Source organism: Triplophysa dalaica, chromosome 12 (assembly GCF_015846415.1).
Source record: "Triplophysa dalaica isolate WHDGS20190420 chromosome 12, ASM1584641v1, whole genome shotgun sequence".
NCBI lineage: Eukaryota > Metazoa > Chordata > Actinopteri > Cypriniformes > Nemacheilidae > Triplophysa > Triplophysa dalaica.
This window is the reverse complement of record NC_079553.1, coordinates 10,009,488-10,032,503: the sequence shown is the minus strand read 5'-3', so window position 1 is coordinate 10,032,503 and position 23,016 is coordinate 10,009,488. Positions and strand designations below refer to the sequence as shown.

Below are 23,016 nucleotides of genomic sequence, written 5' to 3'. Positions count from 1 at the left end.
ACATTCATTGCGCAAACCCATCATAATCCACATAAAAATGGATATCCCGCATAATAACAGGAACAGCTGCAGATTTATGTTCCCACAGTAAACTCCTAAAAAATGGTCATTGAACGCGTTGGATTGGTTACATAATAGATGCTTAAAGGCAATAAATGCAAAAAGGATTCTGAGATGAAAATCTATAAACATTTAAGAGTGACCAATCCTTTTCATGGTGGGTTTGGAAACAGCTGGAGGAAAGTGAGGTGGACAAACATTGAATTTCTGAATGCATGAAAGTGAGAGTTCACCTTAAAAATGAAAATGATTTATTTGTCTTGTCATTTCATAACCATATGACTTACTCAAAATATGAGATATTTTGTAGAATGTTGGTAAACCATTCACTTGCATTTGTTTTGTGTCCATGGTCACCAATAGTCAATGGGGACCAATGGTTTTTGCTTACCATCATTCTTCAGAAAATCTTCTTTTGTGTTTTACAGAGGAAAGAAAGTCATTCCGGTTTAAAATGTCAAGAGGTGAGTAAATGATGACAGAACCTAAGATCTTTAAAGTTGCAGGGACAAAACTACCAGTTTAGTAAGTGTATTGGAACATGTGAGTCATATACGTTTGATGAACACAACACAAATGAAAGGAAGAAGGATCTGGTCAGAAAGAGGAACAGTTCTTCTTCTTTTTTGCGAGAGGGGTCATTCTGAGAGGCAATGCACAAGCCAAATGCATAAAACGGACACATCTCTGAGCTAATGCATTGGGAAACAGAAAAGGATTCGTGGCCAGAATGCTATGGCTGCTAAACAATTCTGATATCATAACACATCTGGATAAAAATGAGATGTAACCCCAAGAAACGGTCATCGTAGGAACTGGGGTGCATCGATACGCATGTAACGTGGACATGCGGTTGCCAAAATATGAGAGAATATGATCACACAGAGTATTTAAGGCACCGTATGTAATTTCACACATCAAATAAAAAGGAAACAGATGTTATGTAAAAGATCCAAATCTGTAGCGAATACCACTGTAGTAGAATTAACAAAGTCCTGCTCTCTTATAAACGGCGCCCACATTGATCATAAACCTATCATCTGACTGACAATCTCACATGCAGGTCTTATAAAAATAAAGATGTGTAGGTTTTCAATCAGTGTCGGGGGGCCACACTGAAACATGACTTCCTGCAGATGTTCAGAGGCATGTGGTTCTAGTTTAAGTCATGAAAAAGCTAAATAACAGAGCTCTCTGTCTTCACTGAAATTCAAACAGGTGTCAGGCTGGAGGATACTAATAGAGACTGATGTTACTTCAAATCACTCCGCTTGCTTAAAATGACAAAGAACCATTTCAATCAGGTGCGCAGTGTAAATAATATCTGAGGTTTGTCAAATTGTGCCTCTCCTTCTTGTCAGTCAAACTGTGGGAAGGTACGAGGGGAATGAAACTGAGCTGAGCTAGAAATGTGCTTCAAAGCCAAAACTGTGCCAGTCTTTAGGATGTATAGCAAGTTTCGAATAGAGCGTTCCGTTCCAGCTGGACAGCAAATTGAGACTCCTGCTACTCAGAATTGAAATGCTGTGGAATAGTGCTGAAGTACAACAATTTTAAGAAAGAATCTATGCGGCAGAACAGATTCCCAGAATTCATTCTCGATCATCTTTAAACCAAACAAAAACTCCACAATATCATATTAAAAAAGAGTGACACAGTCTTAGGATATCTAAAAATAAAACATTATTTCAGTATTAACTGTATGGCTGTCTTTCTTCTGCAGAACACAAAAGAAGACATTTTGAAGTATGTTGGCAACAGAAGAACATTCTGGAGAACATGGACCATTGACGTCCATTATATGGACAAAAAACCACCGAGACATTTCTCAAAATATCTTCATGTGTGTTCCACTGAAGAAAGAGTCGTAAAGGAGTTTTAAATGACATAAGGTTGAACTATCCCTTTAATAAGAATCAGTAACCTGAAAAACCCTTATCTCTCATTGATGACTAATCCACATCTTTAAATTCAGATTGTACGACATGACTGAAATCCAATACTCACAGGCTGTCCCTGATCACCAAGTGATCCTGGTTGTCCAGGAGATCCTGAGGCCCCTGGAGCTCCGGGGCTTCCCTACAATTGAATATTGAGAAGATAAAATGTTATGTTAAGATTTCAATTAAACCCAAAAAACAACAGGTCTTATATTACATACCATCGGCCCTGGAGGGCCCTGCCGTCCCTGGGGTCCATCTTTGCCCGCTAAGCCCTACATAAAAAACAAAATATTTCAAATAAAAATATTACAACTATTGAAATACAGCATCACATTCTCTTTTCATAAAAAGCAGAAACCGTAAAGCAGAGGTCCCTCTCATTCTCAACAGAATAAATGAGGAAAGGATATGCAATGAAGCATTGAAGCAGATTGTAGACTTGATACTCTAAGTGTGTTGAGATTGTACTGTGAGGTTGGCTCCAGCTTTGTACTACTCTTGATGACCTCTGAGGACTTGCGACATGAGCCGCCTTTGGAACTGTTCAGCAGCCATCAATCTCAACGCAAAATACCAGAGTCACTGTGGCTTTCATGAAGGAAAAGAACAGCAGAACAAGTGGATATGTGTTTTAACTTGACAGCCGGAATATTTCTTGAAATTCAGTGCGGTCAATAAGCCAATAATTGTTTTCATGTTCAATTATAAAGACGAAACACTAAGAATCGACACATCCTGATATTTTATATTATACTCATTATAAGGTCTAATAATGATAAAGCTTTACACTTGGGGCTCTTAATTTGGTCTTTGCCATAAAAACCATCCCGTCATTAGAAAGATAATGTCGAAAAAATATGCAAAGAATAAGCTTACATTTACAGTACCGTAAGTAATATCAACAAAAACAATACACAATATCAACCAATACAAGAAAAGCTACCATTGCACTAGTGTTTAAATGTGAAATTCTGGGATGCGTTCAATAGGAGAACAACAAAAACTTAATGTCAAATCAGTCCGTGCAAACATGAAAACTCTCTGTCTGCTTCATTTTAGTGTGTGTTCCAACAGTCAAGTGTTCTTCCACTGAACATGCCATATTGCTCTAAATACAAGGCTTTCTTGGGACACAAGCCAGTGGAACTTTGAGGAAAAACAATGTAACATATAAAACGTCTCAAATATAGCATCCTTTTGGAGTACCGCACTTCAAACCCTCAAAATAGATGTGCAGCATATGGCTGTGAGGTCACGAAGTCTGTGGAGAACCTCCCTCATGAAGAAGTCAAGCTATAAACGTTTCTTTGCTTTCTAAAAGTTCTTCTTGTTTGTCATGTGTAATGCGAGAGGCACATTATGCCAATATTCATAAAACATCAGTGACATGCCAGAGAACACAGACAATTTCACTTGAAATTAGGCTTCCATCTTGAACTTTTGTTTGTTTTAGATGTCGTTTAAAATAATTTCTTCACCGCTTCATTGCATGTCGTTTACAGATTACACAAGCCATGTGTTAACCCTGGAACTGATCAAATGTTCTTTAATACTATTTTACAAACGTTCTTAGACCTTAGCAAAAGTTCAAAGCCAAACATCTGCTTTCTTTGTTAGGCTGTCACATTGAGTTACTTTATGTGGAACAGCTATAGATTTATTCCACAGTCTGCTTTAAATCACCACAGAAAAATCTGCAGTGAGGTCTAAACACCTTCATTTGTACCCTCTGTTTTTCTTTTCAGTCCAAATTGACAGATTTACTCAACATTTTCACTCAGGCTGATCATTACTGTACAAACCAGAGCTGCTCTATCTCTTTCTCTCTCTCGATAAGACATTAACAATTAAATATACCACACAGCTAGGGGAATTGTAATTGAATAACCACCTTGCGCATATTTTCTATTGCAGTGTACAGAATGAGTCCCAATTGGTCATCAATGGCATTCATTCTGTATAGACTCCTTGCAAAATAATGCAAATCTGCCAACACTATCTCACAGGAATTCGTAACTATTTCACGAGATGGCTAATTTTCTATAAACTCAAACAAATTAGTATTATTTTATAGCGCATGTGACTAAGTTGACGGGCTGGGTTTGGGGAGGGGCTTCACTATTTTTTTCACGTAATAAAGTTGAAATAAGTAACAAATTCCTGTGAGATCATATTAAATCTGCTGTTGTAGAACACCTAGGGACGGTTTCCCGGACAGGGCTTGAGCTTGCTCTCAAACTTACTGAAATGTGCGAGATGCCTCGATCAAAAACAACTTGCATGGGGATATCTTAAAATATATCACTATGATTGTTTCGTCTCAAGATGGACACAGTAATTTTTTTGCAAAGTATGTTTTTTTAAAAAACAGAAAACCACCCCATTATGAACATATTATAGTGTAAATTCAGTCAACATTTGATCATCTATTACTTTCATTATATGAAAACCAGCACCCGGGAAATGCTAACATATTTACATTTCTACAGGATAAAGCATGACATAGTCTAGATACAGACAAAGGAAATATTATGTCACTTGAGTGTGTGCAAACACACCAATATTAGATAAAAACATTATAATCACACATGAAGATCCAATTTATTTTCTTTTAGAGTCTTTGCCCACAACTGAGTTCATTTGGTTTGGATACAAGGAATAAAATCAATAAAGAAACACACCGAGCAGTTATTATTACAGTTTACTTATGCGTTTAGCTCATGTTGTGATGTTATCAAGTAGTCCTTTGATTGAATCTGTTAAAATAGATGATTCACCAAAATGAAAATTCTCTCATGAATTACTCACTCTTACCCTTCAGCTGAACACAAAGAAAGATATTTGGAAGAATGTTAGCAACTGACAGTTCTGCAGCATAATTGCCTTTCATGGTAGAAAGAAATAATGAACTGTTTGCTTTTCTAAATTCTTCTTTTGTGCTCAACAGAACAAAAAAATACAATACGTTTTCCAAATATGGTAGTGAGTGATGCCTGAGAACTGTCGGTTGCTAACATTCTTCCAAATATTTTTCTTTGTATTGATCAGAACAAAGAATTTTATACCGGTATAGAACACATAGAGGGTGAGTAATTCATGACAGAATTTGAACTGTTCCTTTAATAATTCATTTGTAAAGACAGAAGAACACATAATCTCCATTTGATAAGATGCTCATGTGCACTGACTGCAGATTTCACCCACGCTATCTTTATCATTTCCAAGCTCTAAGCAAACTAATTATGTTGCTTATGGTTTCAAAAGTGTTTACTTAAGAGTGTCATTTCATTTTAATTGTTTCTCTTGAGGTAAATTTATAATACCGGTTAAATCATAATTTTGATTTCATTGCCTTTTGTCGTTAGATAAAACGTATGCTTACTCTCTGTCCTGGAGGTCCGTCTCTTCCAGGCCCTCCATTTCCACCTGGTACACCCTAAAGATGAACAAACAAAACAGCTAAATCATTCCACAGTTATAGGTTTTTCCATCTCATTTTCACTCACTATATTACTGATATTATCTATTTATCTCCAAGCTAAAAAAATCAACAAGTACCGAAAAGGGTGCTAATAAAGTCTAGTGGTTAAAGATCTGGCATGGTAACCACTAACAACACTGCAAAAAAAGAATTTTCTCAAGCATTTTGTCTTGTTTTCTTGTATCTTGATGTAGGATTTTTAGAAATGTGTACATTAACTTGTTAATTTTGTTAAGTTAAGTTTGGTTCAAGAAAATTGACCCAATAACAAGTGCTCTGTAAGAATATAAACTTGATAAAAAAAATTAAAAAGCCTTCAGGCTGTGTTCACATTGACAAAAAATAAAAATCGTAAAATCTTTAAACTGCCCCAGTATTAACTAAATTCAGTCAACATTTGATCATCTATTACTTTTATTTTATGAAAACCAGCAACTGGGTAATGCTAACATATTTACATTTCTACAGGATAAAGCATGTGTTCACATTGACAAAAAAGAAATAAAATAGCTGACTTTGTTCACGAAGGCAGCTCAGCTTCATAGGCAGTGTAACGAGTCTATTTGAAATATAAACAGAGAGCATCTTTGCAATAACCAAACTCTTATTTAAAAACTACAATGCTAGAAATTGAAATCAAGTTATTGAAAATAAAAATGAAACTGACATTAATACAAAAAAACATTTAATTTTTTCAAGCTTGCTCCTGCTCGACCAATCACCTTCCCTGCATGTTGTTATGGAAACGACACGTCTCAATACTCGCTTGTCATTGGTTAGCTGTGAAAAAGGTGCTTGACGTAGGGCATTTTTCAGAAAAGTTGAACTTTTCAAACTTCAAAAGACGCTCTGAGCAGCATAAAAAAAATCCAGCACTGCCGTTGAGTTTTTTGAAAACACGGTTTACTCCATAAGATTATAATTTAGAACAGAGCCTAGCAGCTTCAAAAAAGAAGTAAAATCTCAACATAGCCTTACTGGTCTTAATGACACAATATTTTAGTGCCACAGCTTCAGCTACAGCATTACACAATGTGACAGTTGTTAACCATATCAAGAAGAGAAATATGTGCTAAAGCACTAGGACCAGGAGGTGCTCAGCTTGACATCACTGCATCTATCAGCACCACACACACTATCGCGGGCTGAAATGGACTTTGCTTTATCATAAGTGGACTCGTAACTCTCATCCTGAAACTGTGTCAGAGCACCCATAACACTATTATATACGGCGCTCTCATCACCAGCGACAGACACAGGTGCAGATCCGGCCAACGATTTGAAGAACTGGCAAGCGGCAGCCAATGAATATAATTCACAGACTGACAGGACAGATTAGCGCTGAGTGAGAAACAGAAGCAGTCCTGCTGAACAACTGCCTGACAAAGAGCACATCATCCTCAAGGCTGACATCAAAATCCTCAATACCATCTGCGAAATGTTAGCAAGGATGCAGAGGGTTCTATCGACCGGTTGCTCAGTACAAACCAGTGGATATCCATCTTAAACTGTGATGTCTGTATTGGAGGAAAACTGAGAATTTTTTGGTGTGTTTGTACTTTGACCATTGGAAGCTAGTCAAAAAGTCAGGATGTTCTTTTTTCTCACCCTGGAGAACTTGAGGGGATTTTTGAGTGTCTGTCACGGGCTTCAGATCAAACAGCCGTTCTTTAACAAATGGAACTGTCAGTGTGAATGGTTTGGAAGCATTCTGGTGACATTTTCAGCAGCCATCTGAAACCCAGCAGTTGGTTGTCAGAGAAACGGCAAGAATTTTAACAACTTTCCAAAAAAGACTTTAGAAGCATGAAAGTTGAACAGATCTGATTGAGGGAAACTACTGTGTGAATCCCATGTTCTCTTGTTATTTGAGTATAGACGAGTAGGCGTGACAAGGCTGGATTACATTGAACAAAGTTTAGATTCGACATGTGCAATCGGAAAAGAATCTGCGCAAACCGCTGCGATGCAGACTGAAGATTCTGGGCAGTCAGAACTTAAGATTTAACAGAGAATGATTTTGTATAAATACACATCAATACAGATACAGCTTGGCTTTCTAACTCTTACACAATGATTTTATATAAATGGAAGATGTCTTGCCTGCGTAATTTAAACTGAAGCTTGTAGTTTTTGATGCACCAAAACTCAAATATAAAAGAATGGCAGTCAGCTTCTGTGTGCGTTTGTTGTGTTCAGAACAGTAGTTTGGCAATGTGTGATCCTCAGTTATTGAGCTTCTATTAAGACGTTAAAAGCTATCCAAGCCTTAATACAATGTTAAAATATAATATTTTCAAGCTTCATTATCAGTTATCATTATGAAACCCTGAGATTAAACTTAAATGTTTTCCAAAGGTGGGGAAATTAAATAAACAGGAAATGGTTATTGTTTGATTAAGCACCGTATGTACAAAAATGTAAAATGTTACTTGAAATATATCTTGCATTATTAACATATCTGCATATGGTGACATGCACTGCTGTATAAAGACACCTCAAATCTCAGTTTTCTGAATGTATTATTTATAGGTAGCATGGTTATTTTTGTTTACTAAAATGAAAACTTTGAAAACGTCTCAAATAAAATAGTGACCTAAAAATTATATGAAAAACTTAACTAAAAATAAACCGAAATCAATTTAAAGCACTAAAATTATAATAAACAAAAATTAAAATAAAACAAAAACAGAAATCAATTAATATTATTTAGGAAAATAAAAAATTATAAAATGACAAAACCATATAACAAAATTGCTAAAACTTTAACTAAATTAATATAAAGACTAAAGATATAAAACTAAAAGGTAATTTAAAATGTTAATAAAACTAAATAAAACTAAAATCAAAACTATAATAACTCTGAAAGGTAGGTTTGTAAATAAGTAAAATTATAATTTTTGTTTAATTCTGTGAACTAATGACAACATTTCTTTCAAATTCCAAATCAAAAATACAGTTTGTATCGAAACAGGTCAAACCGGTCAAAATAACAAAAAAGATGCAATGTATGGATGTATTGAATATTGCAAATATTCGTTTATATTCATGTTTAAACAACACAATAATAATGATTTCATAATATATTTTGGGATCTGTTTACAAAAACGATAATTGATAGAACAAGCCAGATTTTTTTACAACTTTCATGTCTTTGCATTCTGTCAGTCTTTCACAGTGCCTTTTGACTGACAATGTCATTCCTGAAGTCTGATGTTGTTGAAATTTAACAGACACTGGACACGAATTGCCACAAAACATTCAACAGTAATGCTGATAAAAGGCAAAACTGGAGTGGTCTATTAATTTTTTTCTGAATCTTAATAATAATAATAATAATATGAAAGAAAGTAGTTCAAAATGTATGCTGCCATACATATATATCTTGTTTTTAATTCCTTACACAAGCGATCCAAAACTCAATGTCTCATACATCATTCATTTCCTTTCCCTTCCTTCAAATCAAAAGTAATTATTTTACAGAATCATATCTCAGTTCTCACATCTTCCTCTGACGTCTGTGATAACAGGTGAGTTTCAAGCTTACTTCAGGAAAGTTCAGTAATTCATACTGTCTCCAGTTCATTCATCTAGTCCCTTAGAACATTATCTCTGTTTGCTCCTTCCCTTTCTGACAGGTGTTTCCTGCAAGTCTGTTTTTCTAAATACATTTTTTAAAGATAAGCTACATAAACACACACACAGCCTATTCCTCATCACACACATGCAGACAGAAAGGACACACACTCTGCGGCACACACGCGGTCATGAAGTGGGATAATTATAACTCAAGTGTCGGATGTAAGGCTAGCTAATGAGAGACTGTGTCGGTTGATGGAATAGAAAGCTGGTGTATTTTTACTTACCTGAGGACCTGGCAGACCTGTCTCACCTTTCTCCCCCTTCTCGCCTGGACCCCCCTGAGGTGAGAGAAATTGAAAGGAAAGAAGAAAGGAAAATTAAGAAAGAAAAACGAAGAATAGTAACAATCACTGGCGTCTAGCTGAGATCCTACCGGTTGCCCCTGAATGGACATTCCATTTGGCCCTGGGGACCTGGAGGTCCTTGTGGTCCTGCAGCTCCCATCTCACCCAGTGGCCCTTGAGGTCCCTTAAACATAAAGACTCGTATAATGAACTATATAAATGTATCCCCATTATAACATAATCTCGCTTTCGTTGCCCATTTGAATTTCCTGAATGTAATTACATAACATTTCAGGCCTACCACCAGCCGAGTTGCTGAAACAAAGTGTGAAGAATGCCCAGCAGGCTCCTTCTCCATCAGTGACGCAATAATCAAAAAAATCAAAAGACACTCGTCACACTCTAGCTTATGACAAAATCCTTAGAGACAAATATTTGGACGAAGTTGTCCGAAAAACTTTGGAGCATGAAATGAAATAATGTCTCCCTCAGCATGTGTTTATTTGGACCGGAGCATTTTGTGCGTACACACACATCTGGAGGGACTTTAATGTGAAGGGTGTTATAGTTGCAAATAAACAAAGTAAACTCTTAGCAAAACTCCTGGACGATTTTATCAGCGTGTGAAAAGACCAGTACGGTCCAAAAACAACAGGGAAGCACATGCATTGTGTATTTGTAGATTTTCACAATAACACATGCGAGTTATTGATTTCTGAAAATCATCAACAGCTTTGAGGGGCCAAACTCTGGGTGGCCCTCATATGGCATACTGAGAAACATAATACAGTGTATTTTTACCGTCAAGCCCGGTTCCCCCCGATCTCCTCTTGAGCCTCTTATACCAGGACCGCCCTGAGAGTCAGACACACACAATTGGATAAACACAAATTGAGAAACACAAGATAACAGAAGATGCCCTAATGACCACATCTGGTGCATGTCTCTAAGACAGCGATTTTAAGCAGTCACCAGTTTGGATATTAAACCAAGCCCCATAAATGTGGTTTCAATGCTAACAATGTGCTATTTGAGAACATCAGGGAGATGGATTTTGTTTTATATCGGAGGAAAGCCGAGACTAGACAATTTTGGGGAGGATCTATTGACGGAAATGCAATATAATATAAATATGTGTTCAGAGTTGTATAAAGATTTTACATAATGAAGCGTATGTTTTTATTACCATAGAATGAGCTATTTCTGTCTACATACACCACTGGTCCTCTTAGATGGAATTCATCATGTTGTTTTTACAGTAGCCCTAAACGGACAAACTACTCTACAGAGCGCGTTTCGTAAATACGTTTTCTCAAAGAAGCGAAAATGTGACGACATCTTAGTGTGTCAGCCAGTAAGGGGAGAGAGGTGCAGTGACCCGAAATATTGTCTGTTATACTGTATCTTAAACGTTAAATTAAACTGAAACCCAAGTGTGTTTAAAGTTTAATATACGGGTTTGTGGCTCTTCATTTCATTTTTTTATCAACCATTGTAATGTGATATTATTTTGAAATATCTTAAGGATTTGTATTAAATCTATAATCCTTGACTCCGATCGAGAATCGAATCGAGAGCTTGTGAATCGGAATCGAATCGGAACAGCAGAATTGATACCCAGCCCTATTCGCAACCTCACCGCTAGATCCTAAATTTCATACACTGGACCTTTAAAGGGATAAAATGTTCACCTGGAATGAAAATTCTTTCATCATTTACTTAACATCATGTCATTTTAGACCTGCATGACTTTCTTTCCGTTGCGAAACACAAAAGAAGATATTTTGAAAAGTGTTGGTAACCAAACAACATTGCCCCCCCTGACGTCCATTGTACAGACACGAAACATTTCTCAAAATATCTTCTTTTGTGTTCCACAGAAGAAAGAGTCATATACAGGTTTTGAATGACATTTTTTGGGGGGTGATCTATCCCTTTAACCCCTGACTGGTGGAGACCCTCATAAACTCTTGCCCTCCCTGTGCAGCGAGTAATTTGACCCAACTTCCTTTTCCTGTGTATTTAATTGCCTCCCCAAGGGCAAAGGCTGCAATAAAGTAGTTCTCATCACCTTCAGCTAAGGTGGAAAAATTCATTGATTGAATTGATTCATAGCCCAAACACACCAAACAAAGCCAGCTGGTGGCAGTGGAAGCCGAGACGATAGAGGCATTAATATTCATTTAAGGGACACACGTGACGACTTGAAAAGGACGTTCTCGATTGATTCAGGCTGCCAGGGCAATCAAAGGAATGACTTCAGAACACATGACAGTAATGTTAATATCAAGATGGGGGGATGATAAAAAACAAAAGAGCATTGCAATGGTCTTCCCTGCAGTCCCGGCTCAGGATGCTGGTAGGAATGGGTCGTATGGATGAGAGAATCTATAGACACAGACAGAACAGTAGTGAACTAATCAGCTTTGATAAATCGATCTCCCTGTAATGACTTTCTCCAAAGCTCTGGTGTTTATACAGCATGGCCTTTTCGAGGTCTCAGAAATACATTTTCCCTCAGCGTGAATACGACGGTGTCTTCCAAATGAGCTCATTTATTTGTTCCTGCCATATCGCGTTGGGCCTGCAGCATGGGCTGAATTGAGCAATCTGATCCTAGCTCTCTCTCTCTCTCTTATGTCCTTTTCCATTGCATTGAATTTCTTTAATCTCTTTATGCAGATTAGAATGTATTCTCCTGTGTTTTGACCTCGAGGGGGGAGATGTAGTGGTTCAAGCTGATAACTGGAAGGTAACAGATTCGATCTTCACATGGAGCTCCAATTACCATTGTACCCTTGAGCGAGGTATTAAACCTGGGGTTGTTCCAGGAGAATGTCAATGTAACGTGATCACGTAAACGTGACGCATAAAGATCCTTTCGCAAACAAGTTTACGCATCTTTACAATGTGTCCTAACCAGGCGCACGATGATGTGCGACAAGCAAGTCATCTGTGCACAATGAACATCAAACAATGTTAATATGACTACATGATAATCAGATATTTAATCTTGTTGACGTTAATATTGAGTAATGTACAGTGTATGTGAGTAGTTTTACCGGAGGTCCAGAAGGTCCCGGAGGTCCTTTGCTGTCCTGAGCGCAGGTGCAGGCGTGGGGCATAGCAGGACAATCCTTTTCTACTCTCTGAGGGGAAAGCATAAATATAACAACATGTCGTACAACACTTCCAAGCCCTCTGAACACTGCAGGTTTTCCTCTCTGAGTCAAACAGAAGTTTATTTTTCCAAGTCAACCGTCGGTGCAATTCCCTCAAGTCATTCATTCATAAGCGCAACAACATGGCGAGTGATCTGGAAATATTGTTCCTCCCATCTGTGGAGAACTAAATCTATTTGTCTGCTACAGGACTACATAATTGAATTATTTGAACAGAGGACATGGATCTCGAAAGTTAGGGATCATTTCCAGACCGGCTGGTTGGAGATTTTAAGAGAATATATTGCTGAGACAAGTACAGTCCTGGTCAAAAGTGATGTCCAATTTTGGTTAACCGAAGACTTAGTTTTTTATTCAAATGTATTGTTAAAGATGTATTAAAACTTCGTATTTATGTTGCATGGTTGTACTTGGAGTAAAAACTGAAGCTGAGCTCTAAGAATTAAAGAATGCTTGGCAAATCATTATACACAACACATGAGCCAAAATTGACTGCAAAACATTACTGCTATAAGATAAACAAATATTAATAACAGATAAAATTGTAGTCACTGTATGCTTGATGTATGCAGTTTTTGTATACTTGAATAAAACCCATATTTCCTGATATGCTGTAGTTTGCCTTTTTACAAATAAATACCTAAATCAAACACCTCACATATGTTGATGGTTTAATCGAACCTTGATGGGCATTAAAAACCAATATTGTGCAAATGTACCCCCGGGATATCACTTTAAATAAATATTGCATATATTTTCTTTAGAGTATTCAAAATTGTTGTCTGAATGATACATTCATAATACATAAGATATTAATACATTAAATCTAGCACACTCGAAAAACAGTTGTGTTAAAACAACACCTTTTGTGTGAAGTTAAACAAAAAATGTTTTGTCCTTAACTGAAACTTTGTGTTACTTTAAACTCAGCTTGTCTTGTCCCTTTCATTCATTTAATACAAAACAAAGACAAAATGTGATAGAATGACATATAATGTGATAAAAAGCATAACACAACCCTTTTTGAGAGTACTGTGAATACTGTAAGGTGTCTGTCCGTATGCCTTAAAAAAAACTTGTCAGCTATCAAAAAGCCTTTTTTTGTATATGCAAGGCTTATGATAGCATAGGTGCACATGGACCACTACAGGGACACCATTGCATCATAACATGTAATGTCACCTCTTCAGATGTCCACGCAAGATGAAAAGAAAAGTGAAAAAAAAATGTGTACAATCAAATCTGATGTCTGTGATAATGTCAAATTCAGATTCTTGACACATTAACCCTCTCATGAATGAATGAATGAATTCAACTAAATCCCAGCCATAGTAAACAATGTGTTCATGTGCTATACTCTCATCTGCAGTGCTCTATTGCGATGTTTATTAGGTAAAAAGTTTAGTTCTGCATATTTAAATTTCAGATTGTAGCCTTATTGTTTGGAGTTAAATGTCTGCCATGTTGTGGTCTTACTCTGTGTAGTATTAATGTAAGTTGATAACAGTGTAGCTTGCAAGGTTTGCTGACCGTCAGACGACCGAATGCTATGACAGAAAATCCCTGTATTCACAAAACTCTTACCAAGCCGGGGAGTTCGCAGCACTTATCACGAGCCGCCCATGATGTACTGCAGACTATGTCAAACATCTGGAGTTGAAACTGTGGATAACACACAAACAGAGTGTTTATTCAAGGCTGTTGTTTTGTAAACACTCATTTAGGAACAATTACAATTGTTACGCATTAGGAATCTCATCAAGCTGACAAACATTTTATAAAAGCGTAAACAAATCACAGGAACGCCTGTTGCATGCTGAACGAAATCTACAAAGCAACGGTTGTATGTGTTTACCACCAGCCATGTTTCAGATTGATCTGATTATTTGTTTGGACGACTGAATGACTGAGTTTTTTTACTTTTGCTTCACACATACTCAGATCACAATCTTCACCAACATAATCACAAAGACAATTAGTCTCATCTATTCCGCTGGCACCCTGAGATGAATATAAAATCATGCTACACAATTACACATAATGATGGAAAAACCAAAAAGCATAGTCAGTTTTTACTATCATTTTAGTTTATTTACATAGCGCTCTTATATGATGTTGCATTGTTACAAAGCAGCGATAGTACATGAAAAAACAGAAAAGAGGAAAATTATTAAATGGACTTTCAAAGCTAAGAGTCCATGCTTTGAATTCCATTTTTCAGTTATTTTTAAATATGGATCTGAAAGGATGATTTTCCCTTAAAGGCCTTGTATCTATAAATGCAGGTTTAGACATCCATCAAATGCAATTATCCAAAGTCCAAACAAAAGCTGCTCCTCAGAGACATTCCTGCATTCATATACTGGGGGTTTGTGTTTCGACAAAACCCAGCTCTGTTATAAGATTTAACGAGTGATTATTTTATTCCATGTGAGATTCACTGTGTTCTGTTCTGTCCCTGCTGTCCCGTAGGCACAAAGCAATACGACAAAAGCAGTATTTACGATACTAAAGACAAACAACACTTGAATGATGTCATGCACTAGCTGAGAATCAAAGTAGCAACTACTGCTATCCCATAATGCCACGAGTGCCGAGGAGCTATTAGATTTGAAAAGCTGAAGAAAAAGCTTACAGGTGGGTGGCTGGGTGATTAAATTTCGTTTTTTAATAACACCAAAGCAAATTATTTCTGAGGTTGTTGATAGTAAATCATCTGTTAAAGAACACAGACAAGGGAAAGAAGGTTTTTCTTGATTCTGGTATTACCGGAGCCGAGTTGTCCTTCCTTCCATGCGAGCGGAGCATACGTCCCAGAACCTCTACTCCATCAGTGGTGATGTTCCCCGCAGCATTGATGGTTTTCTCTCCCACTGTTTTGCAGTCGATCACCACTTTAGCCGCCGTTTTGCTGATGGCCACATGCAGCTAAGTGAGATAGAAAGAAGGTGTGTTGAACATTTGAAGATATATCACTAATATTTAGAAATAAATGAATGTTGTCACGTGTTGGACATTTTCATGTGTTGAAAATGTTTTTCACTAAAACAAAAATAAAATGGTAAAATATTAACTTGAATACAGCATCCGATAGACGCGTTTATCCAAAGTGACGAACTCAAGCTGTACACTATTTATAATGTGAACTCCCTGGGAATCAAAGTCGTGTCTTTGGTGTTGCTAGCACAATTCAGTACCGGCCGGGCTACAGGAACGCAAATAAACCTGATATAATCAGGGTCTTATGTGAATCTTCTTCATTCCCAAAACTCCATGAAACTTTTGTCAAGTTGCAATGTGAGACTGCTCTAGTGAATGCTATGGAACTGATTACATCCATTAAAGAACTCCAAGGAAAAACAAATGAACCTCGGAGTGTCTATCACCCGATGTCTCTTGTGATTTACGACGTGTGTATCGCTCAAAAGACTTCCATAACGCACTGCACTCAGAGGGGAGAGCTGTAACTTTGTCTCCAAAATAACACCGTTTCAGAAGAATGTAATACGAAGTTAGCAAAAGTTCATATTCGTGTGTCAGAGCGGATTTTAGTATGAGACAGCACATGTCTTCCCTTAATGGATTTGGGGTCTAAAACTCAATTTTCTCAGTTCACTGGACACAATTGTAAGTGTGTGTGTGTGTCAGGCGGGCTGATAGTAGACCCAGACTAAGCTCATTATTGTGAAGTCTCGCATTAACGTCAATTACAAAGAATTATGAACGGAGACTGTTCAGTGCTCCAAAATTAAACTTCTCTATCAAGGTAAAATGAGACAGATAATATTTTGTTAAGTCTGTGAGGTGATGCGTCGGTGCTTTAAAAAAGATGTATCTTTGTATTGGGTATGGTCTTTTATTCTCTGAGCGGCAGGTGTTACTGAAGGAGAATTATATGCAGCAGCTGCGGTAGGGACACGCGACTGGTCCATGGGCTCCATGCGTTTAATCTGAGGGTGTTTATGAGTGTGTCTGGACCGGTCTGACAGTGGTAATGCAGTGCTAAGCGGGAGAGGCAGAAGGGAATTAGAGGTCGGAGACGTCACTTCTGTCTCTGCTCAACTACTCCGGGTCACATCTCCCTCTGGATCAAACTCACGATTAGTTTGTTTCCAATATGATCTGCTTGCCCATTTCACACTGCAGGTTTATACCTGGCAAAGCCAACTGTTCATGTTCCCGAGAGTACTCAATATTGGCATCCAAGAAGGACTGTAGGGAGATGTCTCGGCTGGTCTGGTCTGCTGGCTATAGAAGGGTTTTGGAGACGTGCCAGCTGATTAGGGGGGAACGAACGCTGCCCAACCAAAAAACCTGATTGGGGAACCAGCTAGGCTTGCTTAAACCGCCAAAGACCAGCATATGTGATTATGACCATTTTTGAGTAAGATTATGGTGTTGGTATATCAATGGAGTCTGTATTCGTGCCCTCAGGGACAGACCCAGACAAGGACTCAGCTATATCGATTCTATGTGTTTATACTAAAGCGTTCAAGAGGGCACTATATTTGGAACCAAGCAGATCGCAGGAAGTGCTTCTCTGACTGAAAAAAGTGATGTCATACTTACAACATACAAGTCATTCTAGAATGATTTAACATTTGCATCTGATATAAAAGTGTGGGCATTTTGCACTGGGTCAGTCAATGTCAGTCAATGTCTCTTTCTAATGTTTACTTTTTAGACCTATAGGTATTTCTCAATATTTTTAATTAATTTATATAATTAATAAGAATGCTTTTATAATACAATAAATAAACATGAAAAGTACATTCTTGTTTTTAAAATGTAATAATATTATATTAAATAATTATTATTTATTAAAAATATATTTTATTGTATTATTATAAAATATGATGCAAATTATATAAAGTATTATTATGTTACTGTTATGCACCAGTACACCAAGGCAAATTCCTTGTAGATGTAAACCCAGTACTTGGCAATGAAGTAGAATTCAAGTTATTCTGTTTATTAAACAGCTTGTAAGACAAATATAGTTAAAAACTTTAAATAGTTTACTTCTTAAAAATTATATATATATATTTATTAATAAAGAATTGCTTCATAGACGGTTTCAGTGGCAACATAATGTGGCTCTAACTTAACTTTTTTTAACTAAATACTTTTAAATTACAATAAAATATGAATATAATTGAAATATTAAAATACATAAATTTAAAATGTATATTATTTATAACCAAACATAGACCACAAGTTAACTTTGGGCCAGCATGTGCGTCCAATGAAACTATATTTCAAGTTCAAAAAAGTTAAAGGAAAGTTTGAAGGAATTCATCACATTAGCATTTGAATATATAGAACAAATACAAAAATACACAAAACTGTGATTATGAAATGTGATTATTTCTCACATATATTTTTGAATTAATGACTTGAACTTCGTATGAGCTACAGTGTGTTGTCTTAGTAGCCGAGTTCTGGTGTTTGTTCAAAACTGCTTGTGTCATCATACCCTCAAATTAATCCTGCACTCTTCTCACCTTGAATCTAAATGTGCAACAGCAAAATGAAAGCACCAAATTCATAATGACATTCATAAGATCAACCACCAAAATATCTGAAGCATCAAAATATCCACATGACTTCCTCTCAAGACCTTACGAAATTACACCGGTTCAACAGTGGTTTTACAAAGTGTGGAATAAGTCACGGTTGAAAGAAGCGGGCCGTTTTAAATCGAGGGCTGGAGGGGGCCGACACGAGTCCTAAACGGTCTAATCGCGACAACAGAATCTCATCCAAGTCGGGGTCTTTGTTTAAAAGCTGTCATAACAACTCAAGCCAAATGTGCTTTGCTCAGGGTCAGGACTGTGAATGCCGTGCAATGAGGGTTTATTACATGGTGGAACTCGCATTCGGCTGTGGTCAGATAAACTCTCAAGCTTTAGCCACAAAGCCGCTAAAAATAACAGCTTTTTTTTTCTTTCTTCTAAACAAGAATCTCATTTAAAAACCACAAAATAAAACCATGCTGACTCAATCCTGAAGCAGATTATATGTGCACACACAAAGAAATTTGCACAGCTTACTTTGTGTTTGTCTCGCTTTTAAGCGCTCCTTTGTATTATTTTTTTGTACGCCCTTATTTACAGATGCAAAGAAAATATGAACAAGGACTTCGGAAAAATATTGTGCGAGTGACGAAAACGGTGACAAATCTTTAACAAAATTGTCTCATTCCACTCAAACCATTTGCATAAATCGGGCTGTGATTTATTAAACAATTCAGAACCTGCAGCTGAGACGCTGTTGTAGTATCTCTGTTACTTGAGTCTCTAATCTAGACGAGCTCTGCCAAGAGGGATTAGCGTCCAAACACATCAAAAGTGATGTCAGGAGAATACTCGCTCATAACCACACACACGCGTCACCGCATCAAAGCCTGTGGAGGGCTTGTCAAGCAATCAAAGGTAGAACATACTTGGCAAGAAATAGGGAATTTTAACCAGACAGGCAACACATTTAGTTTTGAAAAACATCAGACAGATTCTGGGGGGAGGAGACTGATAGAGTTCTCTTCATAAGCATTGATGTGTAGAAAGAATACATAAACTGGATAGGACAGGGCTATCATAAACCATTCGCATACTGTCAGAACTCTGTAGATGAATGATCATTAAAAATCCCATGTGGACAATCTGACAGTACCACTTCCTGTTTCTAATGGGCACAGAGGACAGTTTAGAAAAAGGAAGTGGACATGATATGAAAGGCAAAGAAGTGCAAAAGAAGCTCATAAAACTGCAATTCTCATCAGATATACTTAACTTATATTTTAAAATGTCATTACAACGATATAATTTGAACTGTATGGAAGTAGGCAAAAACAGACACAGCGTTCAGCTCGTATAATAAAAACCTTCAGGATAACTCTGTTTTGACATTAAAGGCACCACTACAAAGCAAATGAGGTAATCTTCTAAAGGAAAATGAGAATATTCAGCTGTATTCGGTGAGCGGACACATCACATGGTCTTTAGCACAAATTAACATTAGATTTGTAAATATAATCCAAGAACGATCAAAATGTTCATTCGATTGACAAGAAAACCCCAAGTCTGTGACACAAGTGACCGTATAGATTTTGTCATCGCGTTTGTAGCCAAGTTCCAAATTGGTAAAATGACTGACCTTATGGAAACTGCCATAGAAAATTTTCTTAATTTCGGGTCCTTTGAAAGTCACCGTCTGAAATTCTCCTTTGTAGTCATGGTTGAAAAATGTTAATGTTTTCCCTCCATCTGAAGACACACAAAAAGTTATGACTCATGTGCATGGAGACATTACTGAAAAATATGGAATCGATACCAAAAAAAAAGGGAAACACTACATTAAGGTAGATAGAACATTCCATTATCTTTAATAAATTGATTTTATGTTGCCAAGGAGCATAAAAGAAATCGCAAAGACTAATAGGTCTACTTACTATCCAGGATAATGCCCACCAGGGGCTCGTTGTCTTTGTCGAGGATTTCCCACAATGCAAAGGGTTCGTGAGGAGTTTCAGGCAGTATGCGGAAAAGCACTGATATCGTGTAGTCAGAAGGAAGTCCTTCTGGATGAAGATATCTAAAAGTGTAAAATCGCACATAAGTAGAACTTTGACACACAATATAAAGAAATGTGCATTAATCAAAACCTAAACTAAAAAATATATTTTATTGTATTATTATAAAATATAATGCAAATTATATAAAATCTTCTTCTATTATGTTACTGTTATACACCAGTACACCAAGGCAAATTCCTTGTAGATGTAAACCCAGTTCTTGGCAATAATTTGATTCGGATTCCTGTAGAATTCAAGTTATTCTGTTTATTAAACAGCTCTTAAGACTAAAATGTTAATAAACTTTGAAAATGGTTTACTTCTTAAAAATTAGATATAAATAGTAATAAACCATTGCTTCATAGACGTTTCAGTGGCAACATAATGTGGCTCTAACTTAACTCTTTCAATTTAATACTTTTTAATTTAATTTACAATAAAATATTAATGTAATTTGCATATTAAAATACATTAATATAAAATGTATATTATTTATATCCAAACAAAACACATTCTTTAAAATATAACAGATTCATTATAATATTACTCTTTAAGACCAACCAAACTTTATTATGACACGTATAAATCTCTGGTATTGAACTGAATAGTTTGGATATGAAAATGCATTCAAACATTTGTTGTTCAAAAGGCCCTAATAACCAAATCTAAATATCCTTATAAGTAAAATTTTGTTGATAAGAAAAACTTGTATGCTTGTTCTTGTTTATAGATTTTTTAGCCCACTGGCACATTGATTTGTCTTGCTTTAAGTAAGAACAAAACAACATTAAACTTAACCAATCCAATGAGAACAATTCACCTAATTCAAGATACGGTCTCTGAAAAAAGCCATGATATATTATGCAAAATTTCTTCAGAAGTAAATGTGACTTGTTTAAAAGATGCTGTATATTTTTACAACAAAACGAAAAAGTCCTAACTAAAACGTTTTTTGCATCATAAACGAACACATTCCACTAAAGAATAAATGAAAACAGTATTATCCAGAATGTGCTCTTTGGGTCACCGGCGTTGCCCATAATCACAATTGGGATTATCATAATAACCGTGTTTCAGTGATTTTCAGATGCCTGTGGTTAGGGAAGATCACCCACCTGCTGAAACTCTCCACTGTAATAACAACATTCCTCCTATGCGTAGGAAAGTCAAGCCTAATCTAAATATTATGACATGCTACGAAGGAGGCGGAGGGTCAGCGCTCGGAGGAACGGACGCAGAAGCCCAATCGCTTTTTACGTAAACCAGGGGCTAATCCGTTCCTGCTCGCTGACAGCACTTCTAGATTGGATTAAATTGGATCTATATTTTTCTCTGATTTGACAGGTGACATGCTACAGCTATTGCACATTTTCTCATTTCGCAGCCTCACATTTTAGAGTCGTTCATACACACAAAATTAAAGCTAACACACACACCTGGTTGGCTGGGAGACGAAGGCGTCCTTGTGCAACCTGTAGCAGGGGAAGCTGTTGAAGGTTCCAGGCTCCATTGAGACACCCTGCACGCTACTGTAGTGCTTCTCCACCAAACCAAACATCTCCATCATACGGAAGCCTGCAGAGGACAACAGATTTATGCAATGACATGTATGAAGAAAGAAGCTATTTCTTAATACTGCAGATGTTAAAATACTAATTTCTCATCTTTAAATGTATTACCAATATAACCAAGTGTGTGAGAACTGCGGCTTTTACTGTTGTCTTACCTGCTAAAGTGTTCCCGCCCATTAGCACAGAGGGGCAAGCTGCGAAAAAACAACAATTAACTGAGAACAAAATGACTTTTTAAAATGATACGTTACATAATGATGCATGCAAATGTTGTTCCTGTTCAGAAACCGTTTTAATAGTATATTATTCAAGATCAATAAACTTCAAACTTGGTATTATGGAATTGAAGTAGTTTCGAGACAAAACTGAGGACTATTTTAGAGAATGTTAGAAACAAAGAACTTAAAAAGTCATTAGAAAGTAATTGCCTTGAATCGTATAAAGTAATTCTGACCTAAAAAAGCAGTTTGAAGCTCTAAAGCGTTAAGGCTTTAAACTTTGTTTGACAATCTTACAGAGACTGTAATGCCATGACTGTAGTCCTACTGACTTAATGGGATAGCTCACATGAAAATGAACATTCTGTCACCATTTACTCATCCTCATGTCATTTCAAACCTGTATGACTTTCTTTCTTCCGCAGAACATAGAATAAGATATTTTGAAGAATGTTGTTAACCGGCATCCATTCACTTGCATCTGGTTTGTGTCCATACAATAGAAGTAAATGCTGTTGTTTGGTTACCAACTTTCTTCAAAATATCTTATTCTGTGAAAGAAGAAAGAAGAAGAAAGAAAGAAGAAAGAACGGCAAACAGGTTTAAAATGACAACAGGGTGAGTAAAAAAAGACAGATTTTTTATTTTGGGGGGAATTGTCCCTTTAAGGGTCAAACTAAACCAAATATCTCAAAAGTATTCACACACATGATCCCTGGATGCTAATTTGTAAATGAAAAGTTCCAGCATGGCTAAAATCATTATATATACTGTAACTAGCTATGACCTTTACGACAAACTACAGGATGTGCTAAAGGGTGAACAACAAGCGGAACATTCTGAAAATTGTCAACGGGACGTACTGGCTGTCGCAGCCTCACAAACAAAAGTTATGAGCTGTTCTTCAATTTTCTTGAAGGCATCCAAATCATCCACAAAGAACACATGTCTCTCGCTGGGCTTGCTGGCAATGTTCACAAGCTCCCCGTAGTCAGCGTCAGCGAAGCCAATGGCAAAGATGATGAAGCCTACAGTGAAAACAACCAAAACACAGAAACAGTT

At 36.8% G+C, this 23,016-nt stretch overlaps 1 protein-coding gene across 1 annotated transcript in view; it reads right to left on the bottom strand.

The window, feature by feature from the left end:
• col14a1a (collagen, type XIV, alpha 1a) overlaps positions 1-23,016 on the bottom strand; it is a 97,049-nt gene that overhangs the window by 8,902 nt on the left and 65,131 nt on the right. The window contains 16 exon segments of the mRNA XM_056762397.1: positions 2,068-2,139; positions 2,222-2,275; positions 5,386-5,439; positions 9,351-9,404; positions 9,500-9,534; positions 9,537-9,594; positions 9,712-9,759; positions 10,212-10,265; positions 12,473-12,559; positions 14,177-14,254; positions 15,362-15,520; positions 19,748-19,857; positions 20,043-20,185; positions 21,602-21,740; positions 21,892-21,930; positions 22,818-22,982. Coding sequence (XP_056618375.1) covers positions 2,068-2,139; positions 2,222-2,275; positions 5,386-5,439; positions 9,351-9,404; positions 9,500-9,534; positions 9,537-9,594; positions 9,712-9,759; positions 10,212-10,265; positions 12,473-12,559; positions 14,177-14,254; positions 15,362-15,520; positions 19,748-19,857; positions 20,043-20,185; positions 21,602-21,740; positions 21,892-21,930; positions 22,818-22,982 — 1,349 coding nt within the window.